Source organism: Geotrypetes seraphini, chromosome 2, assembly GCF_902459505.1.
Source record: "Geotrypetes seraphini chromosome 2, aGeoSer1.1, whole genome shotgun sequence".
Classification (NCBI taxonomy): domain Eukaryota; kingdom Metazoa; phylum Chordata; class Amphibia; order Gymnophiona; family Dermophiidae; genus Geotrypetes; species Geotrypetes seraphini.
The window spans coordinates 12,891,518-12,910,786 of NC_047085.1; the positions used below are offsets into that span (position 1 = coordinate 12,891,518).

At 38.6% G+C, this 19,269-nt stretch overlaps 1 protein-coding gene across 3 annotated transcripts in view; it reads left to right on the plus strand.

Annotated features, from left to right (window-relative positions):
- The window catches only part of LOC117355302 (ubiquitin carboxyl-terminal hydrolase CYLD-like), a 71,481-nt gene extending 57,624 nt beyond the window's left edge, over positions 1-13,857 (plus strand). The window contains exon 14 of one of the 3 annotated variants that reach the window (XM_033933626.1): positions 12,411-12,584. In XM_033933626.1, coding sequence (XP_033789517.1) covers positions 12,411-12,443 — 33 coding nt within the window. In that variant the 3' untranslated portion in view covers positions 12,444-12,584. Of the gene's footprint in view, positions 1-12,410 lie in introns of all 3 variants that reach the window. The other 2 variants (XM_033933625.1, XM_033933624.1) reach the window with 2 other exon arrangements.
- The last annotated feature ends 5,412 nt before the right edge of the window (positions 13,858-19,269 follow it).

Below are 19,269 nucleotides of genomic sequence, written 5' to 3' on the forward strand. Positions count from 1 at the left end.
AGGCTTAGGGCTCCTTTTACTAAGCTGCGTTAGGGCATTAACGCGTGCTAGCTACATTGCTGTGCGCGCTAGACCTTTACGCCAGCATTGAGCTGGCGTTAGTTCTAGCTGCATAGCACGCGGTAATATCCTGCGTGCGCTAAAAACGCTAGCGCACCTTAGTAAAAGGAGCCCTTAGTATCAAGCAGAACTCATGGAAACTCTAAACTACAAGAAATGGCCAAAAGACTGTCTTAAAGTTCCAATTCGTAATTTAAAAAGTGGGAATTGCCACTCTCTATCCCAGTGGCTCCACGCAAACTGGACACGCTTTATAGAATCCAGTCTTTTCTAGGATTTGATAGACCACAATTGCAACACCTATCTTTGGGTGTAGAGTCTGCCTTAAAGCAAGAAAACAGTTCAAGAACCTATGCCAGTACTCCATCAGGCAGAGAAAGCAGGACTTGGACAAGTTTGGAGGAAGAGTAGTATAAGGTCCCATGCTCGCTAATAGGATACTAAATTGCAATTTCTACACGACATTCTATATGAAAAATCTCATTCAAATATTGTCATCTTTCGAACAATTATATACCAGCAGAACATCTTAATTCTTACCAACATCTGACCAATGATAATCTTGAAACCAGAAAATACATTGTACAGTCAACATTTGATGCCTTTGATGTAACCTCCCACACTTCGGCAGTGTCCATTGTGATGCGGAGGCAGGCTTAGCTCAGAATTTCCAGAATTAGATGCCATTAATTCATAAAAAACATAGAAACATGACGGCAGATAAATCCCAAATGGCCCATCTAGTCTGCCCATCCACAGTAACCATTATCTCTTTCTCTCTCTCAGAGATCCTGCGCCCAAAGAAAGCCAATTTAATCATGAATTAATGGTGAGTGTGATTGTTGGACAGACTAGATGGACTGCTCAAGTCTTTCTCTGCTTCCAATTCTTGCCCTGGATCGGTGGCATGGAATGCAGCCACTATTTGGGTTTTTGCCAGGTAGTTGTGACTTGGATTGGCCTCCGTGAAGATAATAATAATAACTTTATTTTTCTATACCGCCATAGTCAAACTGACTTCTAGGCGGTTCGCATAGAAAGAAGGCTGGACAATCAGCGAATTACAAAATGCAAGAAGAAGGAAGTTACATCATGAATTGGAGAAACATGGTGAAAGAATACATGAGAGAAGAAAGATGTTACATAATACAATGGGATACTGGGCTAGATGGATCGTTCTTATATTAAATGGCATCCAGTTCAGTAATCCTTTGATATATTCATCTAATGCAGGACTCTGTACACCTCTCTGTTGTCATGATTTCTTTCTGATTAGTGTATCTTTATTACTTTTGGTCTCTGTTCATCATCTCCAGCAACGCTAGTTTAAAGTCCACAAAATTAGTGAGTCTCTTACCATTCCTTGTAAAGCATATCCCCTTAACTCAGCAGAACTTGTTCATTGAGTATTGGGCCAAGATCCAAGAAAGAAAACCTTGTGCTGAACACCATCCTTACTCGTATGTCCCTTGGCATACCATTGCCTTTGACTGACTGGTAGGATAGATAAGAACCACTGTGGCCCAGTCATACCTTACATTGAAGGGAATCACTTGAGAGATAAGATCAGGAAGGCTGTGGAAGTTCTGAAGGGTCACCATGCTGTGCTTCAATCTTTCTCCACTATTACCTGTTTTGATTAGAATGTAAGCTTATCGAGCATGTTTAACATGTCTAACATCACTATAGAAATGATAAGTGGTAATAGTACTAGGCTCAGCCTTGACCTTCACGATGTACCATGGTCAAGAGCTCCAGAAGTATTTTTTTCAGCAAAGAGAGCACTTCAGGATACAACAACAGGACTTTGAGCCTCACCATTGGTAAGGTTGAAGCTCTAAGCCCATCCCGGTGAAAACTAGGGAAAGGTTTTCTACTGAATCCAGAGACTGCTTAATACTCCACTGCTGTTCTCAAAGGCCTCCCTGTAAGAGAAGGTAGAAGTTCTACAAAAATCTCCAGTAGTTGGGTCCTTTGGACAGTATCGGAAGAGTGCAAATTACATCTATTGGAATTGCCTTGGGATTACTTGACTAGGAGAGAAGTGACTCTTGGCTAGAAGCTAACCAAAATGAAATCTGCGACTGAAATTGGTCACTTGGGTTCTGCTGATAGGGGGAAGCCACTACTGGGATCAATAGTATGGAATCTTCCCACTCTTTGAGGTTCTGCCAGGTACTTGTAACTTTGATTGGCTACTGTTGAAAGCAGGGTACAGGGCTAGATGGCCCATCAGTCTGACCCAGTATTGCTATTCCTATATTCTTATGTTAGGAGAAATCACCAACTAGTTGCAAATGGAGGTTTATGATGCCAAATTCCAGCCCTGAGCCCCAGCTAAGCTGAAAATTTTCTACCTCCCAAAGTAAGAACGTCATTCGGACTGTCAAGTATGGTGATAGAGTAATTGTGGTATGGAGGGTTCTTTTACCACACTAGGACCTGGATGGTTCATTTAAACTTCTGGTGCCTCAGGTACAAAGTCAGACTATGAGTCCATCAGAGACAGAAAAATGCCTATCATACCTGAATGTACCATGCTTCAGTAGATTTTGGGCTTGCAAGTGGGATGGGATAGGGTATGTATCTATCTCAGTGATTCCCAACCCTGTCCTGGAGAAACACCAGGCCAATCGGGTTTTCAGGCTAGCCCTAATGAATATGCATGAGAGAGATTTGCATATGATGGAAGTGATAGGCATGCAAATTTGCTTCATGCATATTCATTAGGGCTAGCCTGAAAACCCGATTGGCCTGGTGTTCCTCCAGGACAGGGTTGGGAACCACTGATCTATCTTATCTTCTCTGATCTATGTGGACAATACAGGGGCCAATTTGTTGGAATATGTTGCCATTGGAAGTGAGACAAGCATCAAGTATCTTGCAATTCAGGAAAATGTTGAGAAAACAGTGCTGTTTGAATGTTTTTATGCAAAATAAGTTCAGGGGTTGTACTCTGTTTTTTAATGAATTTTTTGGGAGGCTATGTTGTTTTTTTTATATATTTTATGTGATGTTTGTTTTATTATGAGATTGAATGATATGCTGTGTTGTTGTTTGCCATGCTTTTACAATGTATTTCTGTGTTTTATTATGTATGTTTTTTGGTTACCCATATAGAATTGCTGGATAAGCGGGATGTAAATTTTTAAATCAATCAATCAATCTTGTCTTTCTCTATATCTATACACACTGCCCATGAAAAACATTTCTTGTTCTGAATTGGCCAAGTCATTGTCCAGCCTTAAGCACTATTGAAATATTGTGTCAAGAGCTGTTCATGCCAGGTAACCTGCAAATGTCGCCAAGTTAAGATGATTTAGCATGATATACTGGGCCAAGATTCCTCCATGGTCATGTAGGAGACTGATCCAAAAGTTACAAGAAACATTTAGCTGAAGTTATCTCTGCTCAAGAAGGTGAAGTGAAACGCTTGCATACCTGTCCGCAAGCACACTTATTATTCAGTCTTCTTTTATTGAAGAATATATCCTTTGAATTTGAATAATTTTTTCAGTCCGTTTTCTCTCTGATCTGGATCTGATCATGTTTTGAATATAAACCTGAAAGCCACACCTATTCCTGCAAAATCTCAACTTTCCTACCTTTCTTTTCAGTCATTATGCTTCTCTGTTCCTTTGAATTCACATTAAATTTATGAGGCCATGATCTTCCTCTGAGGCCTTCTAAGAACTTCATTTTCTTGTTGCCAACTTGCTTCCTCTTGCTCCCACCATTTACTCCTACATCTGATACCTTATGGAACACTTAATGTGAGTTTAACAGTACACTCTAGACAACTTAAATGTTACATCTCTCAGCTACGCAGACGACATCACCATACTCCTCCCCTTTGACCCACCAGACCCCACCTCAACAGTAAAACTGGAAAATACTCTAGTTGCAGTGAAAAAATGGATGATAGACCACAAACTGAAACTAAACTCAGATAAAACAAAATTCCTTCTGCTCGAAAAGTCCAAAACCCCCACCATCACAGCACTAGAAATCAAGGCCACCAAATACCCATTACAGCCCGAACTTAAAATCCTAGGAGTAACGATAGACAGATGCTGCACAATGCAGACTCAAATCAACAAGACAACCCAGAAAGGTTTTTTAATCATGAAAAATCTACGTAAAATAAGAAAATTCTTCGACATAGAGCAATACAGGCTCATTGTCCAATCCCTTGTCTTAGGTCTACTGGACTACTGCAACTCCCTCTATCTGCCATGCCCTACCAACATGCTAAAACAACTACAGACCATACAAAACACTGCTCTCAGATTGATCTACTCACTGAGAAAATATGACCACATCACCTCTGCCTACCTAGGTTACCAATACAAGCACGAATTCATTTCAAACTTTACTGTCTATTATTCAAAGCATTAAATGGCTCTGCCCTCTCCTACCTAAACAACCACCTAAATCATATCTGCTCTACTAAACAAAGAAGATCTCTGACCCCATTTACCTACCCTCAACTCAAAGGTAAACGCAAGAAGATGTTTGACAACCTACTTGCGACGCAAGCAGCAAAACTCGACCACTCCATCTCCAACCTGCTGACAACAACGTGCGACCTCAAAACATTTCGAAAAGAAATCAAAACCCTGCTATTCAAAAAATTTATCCGGTCACCTTAACCCCACCCATCTTCCCTCCCCTCCCTGATATAACCCCTCTCAATTCCACCGCTCATCTGGTATTCTTTTCCACTCCAAAATATCAACCAAGAATACAGTACCCTAAAACGTAATGCTTCTGGAAATACCCAGCTATCTTTCTGTTATCTTATTTGTAATATTGCCTAGAAATGTCCAGTTGTTCTACTTGTTATCTAATTTACAATATCTCCTGGAAATAACCAGCTATCTCAGCTCATTTGTAACCCAAAATTGTAACCTTCCTGGAAATGTCCAGTTAGCTCTTTTTTTTTTTTTTTTTTTTCATTATATTTTTATTTTCAAATTTCACAAAAAGTGTACACAATAATAAAATACATTTGATACATGCATGGTATCACTTTTATATCTAACACAATGTATGTCTGAATTTGATTTTCCCCTTCACCCTCCCCCCACCCCTTCACCATTTTAATATAATATTTTCAAATTTTGTAAAAGTATATAACATATTGAAATACAATTGTTCAATAATATATTTATATCTAATACAATATATTTTTGATAAATTTTATTCATTTTCCCTCCCCCCACCCTTCTATTATCCCTTAATCATTTGTTACATTTTGTATAATATATTATAATATACTATATATAAATTGTTTTCCTTACCCCCCCTATATGTGTGTCATAAGAAAATCTCTAAAAGAAGAAAGGAAGAAAAAGTATTCTATTATTTAATCATTACAGTATTTTGTCAATGGCCCTCATATTTTTATAAATTTATTATATGTCCCCTTTTGTATTGATATTGTTCTTTCCATTTTAAAAACATGGCATATTGTATTCCACCAAAATGTGTAGTTTAGGTTGTTGTAATTTTTCCAATTGTTAGTTATATGTTGAATGGCAACCCCTGTCATAATTAATAAAAGTTTATTGTTTTCTGGTGAAATTTGACTTTTTTTTCTCATCATTGTTCCAAATAAAATTGTATCATATGATATTGCAATATGATTTTCCATTAATTTATTAATTTGTGGCCAAATTGAATTCCAAAATATTTTAATATAAGGACAGTAATATAATAAATGATCTAATGTCCCTGGTTCTAGATTACAGTGCCAACATCTATTAGACTTAGAACTATCTAGTTTTTGTAAACGAGTAGGGGTCCAAAAAGCTCTATGTAATAAAAAGAACCATGTTTGTCTCATAGATGCCGACACTGTACATCCCATTCTCCAAGACCAAATTAGTGGCCATTGAGATGCATTAATTTGATGTCCAATCTCAATGCTCCAAATGTCTCTTAAACCATTTTTTGGTTTTTTATTCAAATATCCAGATATTAATTTATACCACAATGCGGCTTGATGTCCTAGGAAGTCTGCTTTAAAGCATAAGAACTTTAAACTATATTGATTGTTTAATGATTTCCATTCAGGGAACCCAACCTGAATGGCCTGCCTCAATTGCAACCATTTAAAACTTTGTGTTTTATTAAGACCAAATCTATGTTGCAATTGTGAAAAATCCAGCAGTCTACCTTCTGAAATAATATCATCTAGAGATCTAATTCCTGCAATAATCCAGTTCTTCCAAAGGATTTGAGCTCCGCCTACTTTGATCTTGGAGTTTATCCATATGGATTGATTAGTTGATTTATATATTGGGATGGGTGTTAATTTATCAATAAATCTCAATGTTTTCCAAGTATCCATTATTATTTTATTTTCTCTGTATCTTTTAGGTATATTAATACTTGGTAAATGAACTAAATTTAGGGGAAACATAAGGCGCCATTCCAAATATAACCAATCTGGTGCATTATCTATAAGTTCTGGGAGGATCCAATACATACCCTGACGTAGAATATAGGCTTGATGGTACCTATAGAAATTTGGAAAATTTACCCCTCCCTCCTTAATTGATTTTTGTAAGGTTACTAAAGCTATTCTAGGTGTTTTACCAAGCCAAAGAAATTTTGTTAAAATTCTATTAAGCTTCTTATAAAAGGACCCCTGAAAATAAATAGGTATCATACTCATTTGGTAGCAAACCACAGGCAACATCATCATTTTAATAGTTTGAACTCTACCCCACCAAGATATATGCAATGGGTTCCATTGTTCACATAACTCCGTTACTTTTTTTAATACATATTTTTCATTTTCTTTTACAGTATCTTCAATTGTTTTTTTAACTTGAATGCCTAGATATTTAAATCCTTCTTCTTTCCATATGAATGGAAAAATATCAAATAATCCTTTTACACAGTAAACATTCAAGGGTATAATTTCAGATTTATTCCAATTAATTTTATAACCTGAAAATTTGCCAAACTTATCAATTAATTCCAATAAAGAAGATAAGGTAGACTCTGGATTTCTCAAATAAAGCAAAATATCATCAGCATAAGCCGAAATTTTATATTCCATATCTGAATATGGAATTCCTTGTATCTCCCTCGTTTGCTGTATTGCTAACAATAAGGGTTCTAATACAACATCAAATAACAAAGGAGACAAAGGACAACCTTGTCTAACTCCCCTCTGCAATTGAAAACCATCAGATATCTTATTATTAATATTTAATCTTGCAATCGGGAAGCTATACAATGTTTTTACCATTTGTATAAATCCAGAACCTATACCAAACCATTCTAAAGCCTGATACATAAAATTCCATTCTACCCTATCAAATGCTTTCTCAGCATCTAATGAAACTGTAAATGCCGGTTCATCCATTTTTTTTGATAAGTTTAGCATGTGAAATAATAGTCTAGAGTTATTGGAGGAATGTCTTTTAGCAACGAAACCCGTTTGATGCATATCTATAATATGTGGGAGAGCTTTGGCTAATCTCAAAGCCAAAATTTTCGCCAAAAGTTTATTATCAACGTTTATCAAAGATATAGGCCTGTAGTTCGAAACCAAAGTAGGATCTTTATTTGGCTTAGGCAAAACAATTATTATTGATTCAGCCATAGTACCTTTTATATTACCTTTTATAAGTTGTGTCTGATATAATTTTAATAAATGTGGGGAGAGGATATTTTGAAATGTTTTATAAAATTCTACTGTGTAACCATCACCACCTGGAGCGGATCCAACTCTAAGAGATCTCAATGCTGTTTCTAATTCTTTTAATGATATTGGTTCTTCTAAACTTCGTTTTATATGATCAGGAATCTTAGGTCCATTTATTAAATCTAAAAATTTTTTTCCATCTTTTTGTTTCTCCAAATAAGGTTCGGAAGAATATAGATCCTTATAAAAATTTAAAAATTGTTTTAATATTATATTTGTTTGATTTGTTATTATACCATTATCATCTTTTATTCCATTAATATTAGTTCTCCTTTTTTTTGCCTTAAGATAATTTGCTAATAATTTTCCTGCTTTATTAGAATTTCCATAATACACCGTTTGTTTGGAAAACAAATCTTTTCTTATCATTTTTGAAGTTAATTCATTATATTTACCTTTTACTTTCAAAAGAGATTGCAAAACTTCATATTCCCATTTACTTATCAATTTAGCTTCTAATATTTTTATTTCTTTTTCTAATTCTATATATTGTTTTTTAATTTGTTTCCTAATAAAAGCTGAATATGATATGATATTACCCCTCATAGTTGCTTTAAATGCATCCCATACATTCTCTATAGATGTATCTTCCACTAAATTTATTTGAAAAAATTCATTAATTTGTATTTTAAAATTTTCCAAAAATTTGTCATCCACAAGCAATGCATTATCAAATCTCCAAAGAGGTCTATTATTTTCTAATTGATCTAATTGTAATTCTATCCATATTCCCGCATGATCCGAAATGATAATAGGATCAATGGAGGCTTTGATCACTTGTTGCACTTTATTTGTTGAAACAAAAATATAATCTATTCTTGAAAATGATTTATGAACCTGTGAACAAAATGAATACTCCTGATCATTAAAATGAAGAATACGCCATATATCTTTCAAATCACATGATCGAACTAAATTATCTAGACCTAAAGATTTAATATTTTTACCTGGTTTTTTATCCAATAATGGATCCATTACAGCATTAAAATCTCCAGCCACCACTAAATTAGAGGCAGCCAGTGGTAATAACATATTTTGTAGCTTTTTGAAAAATTCTGATTGATTCGAATTAGGGGCATATATATTAAATAACGTCAGGGTATCATTTCCCATACCTATATCAATGTGTATCCATCTTCCATGTGGATCTGAATTTTTCACTTTTATATTGGCCATACATTTTTTATTTATAAGGATTGCAACCCCTGCTTTTTTACCCACTGCTGGAGCAAAAAAACATTCTTTTATCCATCCACCTGATAATTTCTGTGATTCCTTCATATTAAGATGGGTCTCTTGCAGACAATAAATATCTGCATTTTGTTTTTTTAAAAATGTTAATATTTTTTTCCTTTTAATTACATGATTCAGGCCATTGACATTAATAGAATATATTTTAAAAGACATTATATATTTTAATACTTTTCATTATCTTATTCTTCCCTTCCTCCTTCATATTTAATATACAAAAAATTTTCTTCATGACACACATATTTAACCCTAATGTATCTCCCTTAATTATTCTAATAAATATTCTCCTTATCCCTCCCTTTCCCACCCAATACATTGGCTGCTTAAGGATACACATTGGAATTGTAATCCTAACAGCCTCCCCATTCCAGGCAATCAATATTCAATTGTTTAAACAAATTTCCCTTCTATCTATCTATATTGATCTTTTATATTTATTTAATCATTTTCCATAACATTTTATTAATGTATCATTTTCCATTTAACAATATGTTAATTTGTATTTCCTTAGTATTATGCTTTCAACATATAATTATTTTAAACATATATGCATTTTATTATTTAATAATTTTCCTATATTCTGTTCTTTCTTTCGTATAATTATTATTGTCTTTTCTTTATTATTGTTTTCCTCAATTTCTTCAAATATTTCGATATGTTATATTTTCTATTTTTTCATAGAGTCTTCAAAACCATCTTAATATATTATGTTAATATATCATAGGTTCTGGTTTAGATAGAAACTCTTTTAGTTTTTCGGGATCCTCAAAATATAATGACTTGTCTCCAGATGACACGCTCATTTTCGCCGGGTAGTATAGACCATATTTAAATCCTTTTTCTCTGAGTAGAGGTCTCATGTCTAGTAATCTTTTCCTTTTAGTTGCTGTGTTTTTGGCGAAGTCTGGTAGAAACCATAATCTTGAACCTTTATAATTTAAGTTTTTATCTTTTTTTGCGGCATTTAGTATCTCTAGTGCTTGTTGGTATCTCAACATTTTGAAAATGATTGGTCTTGGTCTGTTTTTATTTTCTAAATTTTTTATTGGGATTCTATGCGCCCTTTCGATTTCAATTGGTTGTTTCAAGTCTAATTGTAGAATTTTTGGAATTAAATTTTCAAGGAAAAGGATAGTATTTTTTCCCTCTAAATTTTCTTGTATTCCAAAGAGTTTGATGTTCTTTCTTCTTCCTCTATTCTCGTAATCCTCCAGTTGATCTTTTAATTTATTTAATTCTAGGCTGTCGTTTTTACATCTTTTTGATTCACATTCTATAGTTTCCATTTTTGATTCTAGTTCAGTTGTTCTTTTGTTGTTAACTTCCATTTGTCTATGTATATTTAAAATTTCTTCTTTCATTTCAGACATATTAATTATAGTTTCTTTAAGCATTTGTTTGATTTGTTTTAATTCTTCCATGACTTCTGTTTTGCTTAATATGTCTGGTTCATCAATAGGAAGTGGTATCTTGCTTGGTGTTATTTGGTCTTGTTTCTGTCTTTTTGCAGATGTACCAACCTCATTTTTGTTTTGTCTTGTGCTTGTCATGTTGTTGTTTTCTTTTTCTTGGTTATTCTTATTTCTTATGTTTAGATTCTTGGTTTTATATTTAGTATATTTATGTTATTAATTCTTTTTCTTCCAAGCTTTGGATCTATATTTTAAAGTAGAAAAAATTTTCCTTGTCTTTTTTTCTTTTTCAGTTATCTTTCACAATCTTAAATACTTTAGTATTCCTTTTTAGTAACTTTTTCTCTTTATTATTGATAAAAAGTTCTTTGGAGTAACTATCAGTTTTATTTCCAGTTCATTAAAGGAGGGAGATATTTAGACCAATAACCTTCTTTCTTTTATATCCCTCACATACTTGTCAGGTTCTTTCACAAATTACCTTTGGCATTCATTTTTCCTTAATAATATACTGTTTCAGCACTAAGCAAAAATGTTTAGTATTTCTTTTTTTTTTCTGTCACAAGCCCAATCGCAGCTTCGATCAAGGAAAGCAACACTTCATGTTAGATTTTTTTTCCCTCTTATTTGATAAATTTGAAGCAGCTGTTCTCTGTTCTTTTTTCAGCTTCTCTCAACTGCCTCAACTCCTTGCTGCTTTTTTTTAAAAATTCCTTTGACCTTTTTCTCTATCTTCTCCCTCACAAGCCCAATCGCAGCCCGTCAGAGAAAAGTATTATTATTTCTTTTATTTAATAAGGTCATTCACAGCATCTTTTAACTTCTATGATGCCTTGTTGTTTCAGTTTTTTTTTTCAAAAATGTCCGTTGACTCTTTCCTCTATCTCCTCTTTCTCAAGCCCAGTCGCAGCCTGTCAGAGAAGAGTAATTTAATAAGTTAATATTTATTTTCCGTTCTTCGATGTTTAATAATTGAAGGAAATGTCGGTATTCCTCTCTCGGTATTTCCTCAATGTATCTCCCTTTCAGCGTCGTCTATGGGCAGATTATACTGAGCAGCTCTCAATCTATTAATGCCTCTGAATATCCGCAAACTATTTTCTCTTTACGAGTTTTCTTATCTGATCAGGAAAGAGATTTTATTCAAAATCTCCCCACCAATTTTTTACTCACTCAAACCTCTCTCGAACTCAGCATTACAAGTTTAATAAAACCGCCGAAATCTTAAACGTCTCTCAGATGTTTCGGCTCCCGTCAGCGCATACTTCTTCTCAGCTGCAGTAAATTAGGATTTCTTTTTAGATCATTAGTTCAGCTTCTTTCGTTATATTTTCTATGAAGTTATTTCGAAGGAAAAATGAATTTTATTTTTATTTCTTTGCCTGGATGGTGAGGAGCTTCACGACTACACTTCCATCCGTGCTCGCGTTAAGCCACGCCCTTTACAGTCCAGTTAGCTCTTTTGTAATCCGCCTTGAACTTCAAGGTACAGGCGGAATAGAAGTCACTAATGTAATGTAACAGACTCACACTTCAGGTTTCAGTACTGGAAGAGCAGGGGTCACTGCAGGACAAGACCAAGGTGCATTGGCAGGGTTCTCTTGGAGGAGTCTTGGTAGTGGAATATCAGGGGGCACTGCAGGGCAAGACCAAGGTGCATATGGAGGCGTCTCTGTACTGGAATATTGGGGGGCACTGCAGGGCAAGACCAAGGTGCATATGGAGGGGTCTCTGTACTGGAATATTGGGGGGCACTGCAGGGCAAGACCAAGGTGCATATGGAGGGGTCTCTGTACTGGAATATTGGGGGGGCATTGCAGGACAAGACAGTGCTTTGATTAGGAGGGAGGGTCTCGGTACTGAAATAGCAGGGGGGGGCTATAGTGCAATTTTCAGGGATTTTGCTTTCTCTCTGCAGCTCCGTACTGCTGTTTTTATATGCTGCTTCTTATGTCTTGAACCAGGTGATGAGAATGGGTACAACATCCCCACGGTAACACTCTGCCCTGAAGTTGCTAAGTACCTGGAATCGCCTGTAGCTGAGCTGGCAGTCCAGCGGCCACGAGAGATGGATGGTTTGGCCAAGCGGCTCTTCTGTGATGCCTACATGTACCTGTATCAGAGCAAAAAGATGGCGCTCTACAAATGAGGGCCACCGCTTGAGCCTGTAAGAGCAGCATTGCAAGGCCTACTAGGCGCTCTTAATGGAGAGCACCTGTGAGCTACTGGACATTTTAAACATGGCTCGGCCTGTCGCTGCTGGGCAGTGCAGTGCAGGGCACAAGCTCAACCCTGAAGTAATTTCTCTTGTTTTACTATGGGGTCTGGGTGTAATGTGAGAACCACCAAAGCAGGCCCCAGACTTGACGTTTTCATAGGACTTCAACCTTTAGACACTCTTATGTTACAAATGATCATATAAATCTTGGATTGTTCTCTCATTTTCAGAGGTGAGCATAGGGAAATAGTGTATATATTCCCTGCAGGGGATTTCCCTCTCACAAGAGCAGTCTAGGATTGCGCATCTCTGTCGCTGATGGGATTCTGTTGGCCTTTTGCTTTTACACTCTCTGACTGAATGGTCATGAGAGCAGGAGCAGACTCCCGACGTTCCTGTTATCCTTGAGTGCACGGCAGTGCCAGTCTCGATCAAGTGATGCCACCGCACAGTGTTGACGTTAGATTTAGAAGCGCTGCCAAATGAATACTTTTGAGTTAATGGTGTACAACAGTTCACTTACAATGGGAAGCTGTGACCCTGCTGATATTCTCTTTGAATTGTTTTGTTGATTATCCAAACGCTGCATGATGCGATGATTTAAATGGACAGCATATTCCAGTGGCAGCCCTCGGGATGCAAGAACAGCTCACCTGTGTGGGATCACAAGAGAGCTTGAAGCTTGAGGAACATAATTGGCTAAAATATGAGAGCAATTGCAAAGGTTGCTTCTAGTTTGTGTATAACAAAAAGATGATTTGGAGACGACAGAGACGTGGGGAAACTATGGAACAAATGTTCTCTGAGAGAACTAACAGCACTTAAGGGAGGCTATGTCCGTAAGCTCTTAACAGTGTGGGACCCTTTTATTCCATGGACTAGGGGGGCATCATGCATGTTGGGTTAGCCGTTGGTAGTGGGGGAGAAGAGAGCAGGGGTATTTATGAGGGTTTGTGGCTGAAATTGTTTACGTTTTAAAACCTGAGAAATAAAGTTGGAAAATTGATTATTGAGAAGGTAACGAGAGCATGTGTGTTTTCTAGGGAAAATATAGCAAAGACACTGGACGCAGCGGCATACTATATGGGTTCCTAGCGCTCAAGGTGCCAGTCCTTCTCCTACATCAGGGGTGTCAAAGTCCCTCCTCGAGGGCCACAATCCAGTCGGGTTTTCAGGATTTCCCTAATGAATATGCATGAGATCTATTTGCATGCCCTGCTTTCATCGTATGCTAATAGATCTCATGAATATTCATTGGGGAAATCCTGAAAAACCGACTGGATTGCGGCCCTCCAGGAGGGACTTTGACATACACTGGTACTTCTGCCAGTGAAGGGATAATCGCACGCCAGACACCAGCGCGTCGACAATTCGGCGCAAGAAAGAAACGCACCGCGGGAAAACTTAGTTTTAAAGAGCGACGGCCCCCCCCACTTTACTGCATAGTGTTTGCTCTGCCGTTGGGGGGGGGGGGTTGGGGGGGTGAAACCCCCCACATTATAGAGAAAATGGAACTTTCCCTGAAAAAAATCGGAAAAAGTTCCGTTTTCTCTATAATGGAGGGTTCCAACCCAAGCCCCCCCCCCCAACAGCAGCGCGAACACTACCTGCATCCCCCAACGGAGCTCTTTAAAACTAAGTTTTCCCGCGGTGCGCTTCTTTCTTGCGCCGATTTGTCAGTGCTCGATTGTCAGCGCGCTGGTGTCTCGCACGTGACTGACTATGAACCCTTCTGCCCATATAGCTTACAATTCAGATCAGCTGTTTGAAATGCCTGATTTTTTGGAGATCCCTACTGTGCTCCAAGAGATGTTTACCAACAGGGTGAGAGAAAGGCCTGGCCTGCCATATTATCTCAAAATGCTTGGGGTTTATATTTATAATGCCACTTTTTGTTTATGTAATAATTTATAGTGTAAGGTGCTCAGTGACCTCCACCTCGGTCATATCGCACATTCTTGATCCACACCTTTTCCAAATAGTCAATTATTCAACACACTTTTCTTATTTGATTATCAATTCTAAATGTGTAAAATTGAAAGAAACCAGCACTTATCTGGCTGTTGTAAATCCTGCAAACAGATGGCGTCTTCAAATCAGATCTTCATTCATACCCTCATAATCCAAGTGATGTGAATTAAAATATTTATATTTGTAATTATCCACCAATTTAATCAATTAGAATCCAGTCGTATTGTGTGACATCCTATTGTCCTCCAATTCACACTGAGTTTCGAGTCTGTTATCAGGGAGAACAAGAGACACAGGAGGAACTGTGGGACACATACTATCAGTGCTTTCCACAAAAAAACAAAATAAATAAAGTAAAATAAAATTGTTTAGCTAGTTACATACTCTCTGGCTGATAGCTTGTGCCTGGATGTCAAAGCTGTGGGACTAAGAGTGCAGGACCTCTTTTAACTTTGCGTGCAGCGTCACATGTTGTAGGAATACCAATCTGATCTCCTTTGCAAATGGATACCCAATAGCTCCTGTTGGCTATTCAATCTCATGGTTCAGTCCATGAGGTGCTACTGTATTCCGTTGCCTGCCTTATCACAGACTTCATTCTTCCCTCCTTGTGGCAGAGTGAGGCAGGAATTAGAGAACGGGCAGAGAAGTGGAGTGATGGACAGTGTCTGAGCAGAGGCATTTCTAGGTATTTAAAAAGAATCAGGGCTCAGATCCATTACAGCCCTATACAAGGTTTTGTTTTTTGTTAATGTAATATATCGTGGTGCCTCACCCCCACCAACAAATAATCCTGTGAAGCCACATAATCAGGTGTCATATCGGTAACACCAACACAGCTTCTCTTAACTGATCAGAGCCTATAGTAAGCCTGCTATACTAAAAAAGCACCATGAGGATACACATGGCACCAATCCTACCTGGGAGAGTGTGGCGCAGTAGTTAAAAGCTACAGCCTCAGCACCCTGAGGTTGCAGATTCAATCCCACGCTGCTCTTTGTGACCCTGGGCAAGTCACTTAATCCCCCCAGGTACATTGGAACCCACCAAAACAGATAGCGAATATGCTTGAGTACCTGAATAATCTCATGTAAACCATTCTGAGCTCTCCTGGGAGAACGGTATAGAAAATTGAATAAATAAATACCTGTGAAAGGGCAGCATTAAAAAAAATGAAATTGGGCCCTAGAACACCAGTACATCTACTTGGGAAGCAAAATAAGCACAATGCTCTACAGAAACTACATGCCTCACCAAATCCAGAACAAGAGACAGAAACCGATAAGCAGAAATTGAACTGGACTTCCCAAGAGGTCAGACACCAGAGGGAGAGAGACTGAAATGCATTTCCTTTTCTATTAAAACATCATAAGAGGTGCCTTTCCTACATTTGTCAAATTCCAATTTACTGAATTCAAAATAAAATACATTTCTCTCTCTCTGGTCTGGACATTTTTTCCCCTCTTTGCTGTTTTCCTTGGTATATGGTTTTGAAATTCTTTTCTCAGGGTCTTCTATCCATTTCTCCTTTACATATGTCCCTTGATTTGTAGGTATATTTCTATCAAGGCGTAGTGCCTTTGGGGACGGATTGTGCACACATAGGTTTTTTTGGGCTTGCGTTACCATAACAGGAAGAGCCCCTGCAGCATCTGCTGGCACAAGAAACTCCAGAGCCCAGCAAGGACCTAAATCCCACCAGCACAAGGGCCCTGGAAAGCTGCCAGAGTGGGAAGCTGCTCAATGTTTACCCACAAAGGTATCAAAGTCTGCCACAATAAGGGAGTCCATCTAGGGGAAAAAAAGGTTAGAAATAGGTGTGGGAGGGTGTACTAAGGCTTTGGAGGAATACCACCAGCATTATACCAAAGAGAGCGTATGAAATCAGTCTTGTATGGCTGCTAAGCAATAAAAAATGTTGAATCCATACAAGACGTGTTTAATTCTTTTCAATAAAAAATGAGAAATAGGTGTGTGGATGCAGTGATTGGGAAGGAAAAGTAAAAGGAATGCGAGATGGGATGAGATTGATAGAGAAGGGGGTGTCAATATTAGGAATCCCTTTCCCACACATCTTACATGTGTACCTCACTCCCACACAACCCTCACCTACTCCCTCTTGTGTGTGCACCTCACCTCTGTCCAATACGCATTCACACCCTCGTATACCTCTTACGAGGAATGGAAAACAAAGATGAAAATGTTACGCTTATGTATCGCTCTAGGGTATGGCCACACCTGGAATACTCTGCAATTCTAGTTGCCGTATCTCGAAAAACTTCCCTCAGGAAAGGCTAAAGTGGCTAGGGCTCTTCAGCTTGGAGAAGAGATGACTCGGGGGTAAAATACTGAGTGGCGTGAAAAGGGTAGATGTGAATCGCTTATTTACTCTTTCCAAAAATACTAAGACTAGAGGGCATGCGCTGAAGCTACTAAGTAGTAGATTTGAAACAAACTAGAGAAACTATTTCTTCACACAATGTGTACTTGAACTCTGGAAATAGGGTGAAATCAGTTAGCTTAACGAGGTTTAGAAAAGGTTTGGATAATTTCCTAAAATTGAAGTCCATAGGCCATTATTGAGATGGCTTGGGGAAATCCACTGCTTATTCCTAGGGGAAGATGCATAATTTCTGTTTTACTACTTGGGACCTGGATTGCCACTGTTGGAAGCAGGATACTGGGCTTGATGGACCTTCAGTCTGTCCCAATATGACAATTCTTATGTTCGCATCCTTTACCACATCCTTCTCAAACACACAGAACATAAGAATTTGCCTCCGCCGGGTCAGACCAGAGGTCCATCCCGCCCAGCGGTCCGCTCCCGCGGCGGCCCTCCAGGTCTATCACCTGTGCTGTGGTCCCTGACTATTCCTATAACCTACCTCAACTCCTATCTGTACCCCTCAATCCCCTTATTGTCTAGGAATCTATCCAAACCAATTCATCTCTCTTGGGTGTACACCCCCCCTCCAATTTAATCCCACTCCTCTCACAAAGGCACACACCCCTCCTCATAGGCCTGCACACCACTCACTCCCACCCCCGCCTCTCTTTCACAAGCACTTGCACACACATCACTCACCCCACTCCTTCATATGCATGTATGCACAGGCAAACCTCACCCGCAATCCCACTTCTCTCATGTACAGGGGCAACCTGTATCTTTCTCACATGTGCACCCCCCCTCCAACTTCCACTTCTTTCCCACATGCATTTGTATTATCAGGCACAATCCCCACCCCGTTCCCACAGGTACACACCTGACATGCATAACCCCATTCCTCTCCCACACGTGTGCACATGTATCTACTAATTTCTTTAGCGCTACCAGATGCACGCAACGCTGCACTCACACCCCTTCAGCCCCTCACCCATACACATGCTTCCCAACCCCTCATCCCTTCATGCACACCCGTACGTCTGCAAATTCACACCTCTCATATGTACACTTAGCAAGGGGCACTTCATTCCTCATGCAAACACATGCATTTTGCCACCTCATGCCTCACACATGGGCCGGTACCCATTGCATTACACAGTGCCAGGACACTTGTCGGTAAAGGCCTTAGCCTGTTTCTGTGTGTCTGTGTGTCGGTGCTCTCCCATAGCGAAAGTGAGCTTTTGGTTTACTGAGCATGTGCAGGGATTCCCGCCTTCAGTGGCTCCTCCCATTGATACTCAGGTAAACAACTGCACTATCCGTGCGCTTCAGATCTTCCTGACATATATAACCCTCATTCCCATACCTTCTACACATGCACACCCATCACCCCTACTCCGCCCATAAGTGTGCACACCTCTCATCCACATCCTCTCCTACATGAACATGTGGACACACATCCCATCCCTCTCTCACATTGATGTTACAAACACCTCTCGTACCACCCCTCTCTCCCACTGACCAACGACACCTCTCACCTCTTCCCCTCTCTCATACTGACCTGTAACCCACTCCTCACCTCTCTCTCCCACACAGGAATATGCTTCTTTCCATACCTCTCACCTCCACTCTTCTACATTACATTACATTAGGGACTTCTATTCCGCCTATACCTTGCAGTTCAAGGCGGATTACAAAAGAGCTAACTGGACATTTCCAGTGAAGTTACAACAGTTTTGGGTTTGTTTGTTTTTTGGTTACAAGGGAGGAGAGGTACCTGGATTAATTCCGGAAGAACTTGCAAATTGGATATTAAATTGACTGTACGTTACTGTGTGATATAACAAATAGATTACAGTTAAGAGTACAAATAAGATTACGTTACATTTCCGGGATCTGAATACTTGGTTGGTGTTTTGGGGAGGAAGAGATTATTTAAGTGGAGGTTTTGGGTGAGAATTTATCTAGGAGGAGGGGCAAGGGTTGGGATATCTGGCTAAATTTTTTGGAAAAGTAAGGTTTTGATTTCTTTTCGAAAAGTTTTGAAGTCGCCCGTTGCCGTCAACAGGTTGGAGATGGAATGGTTAAGTTTTGCTGCTTGCATCGCCAGAAGGTTATCAAACATCTTTTTGCACTGAGTGCCCTTGAGTGGAGGGAAGGCAAAAGGGTTCGGAGTTCTTCTTTGTCTTGAGGTGAGGATCTGGTTTAGGCGGTTGTTTAGATAGGGGGGGGGGGGTGGAGCCGTTTAATG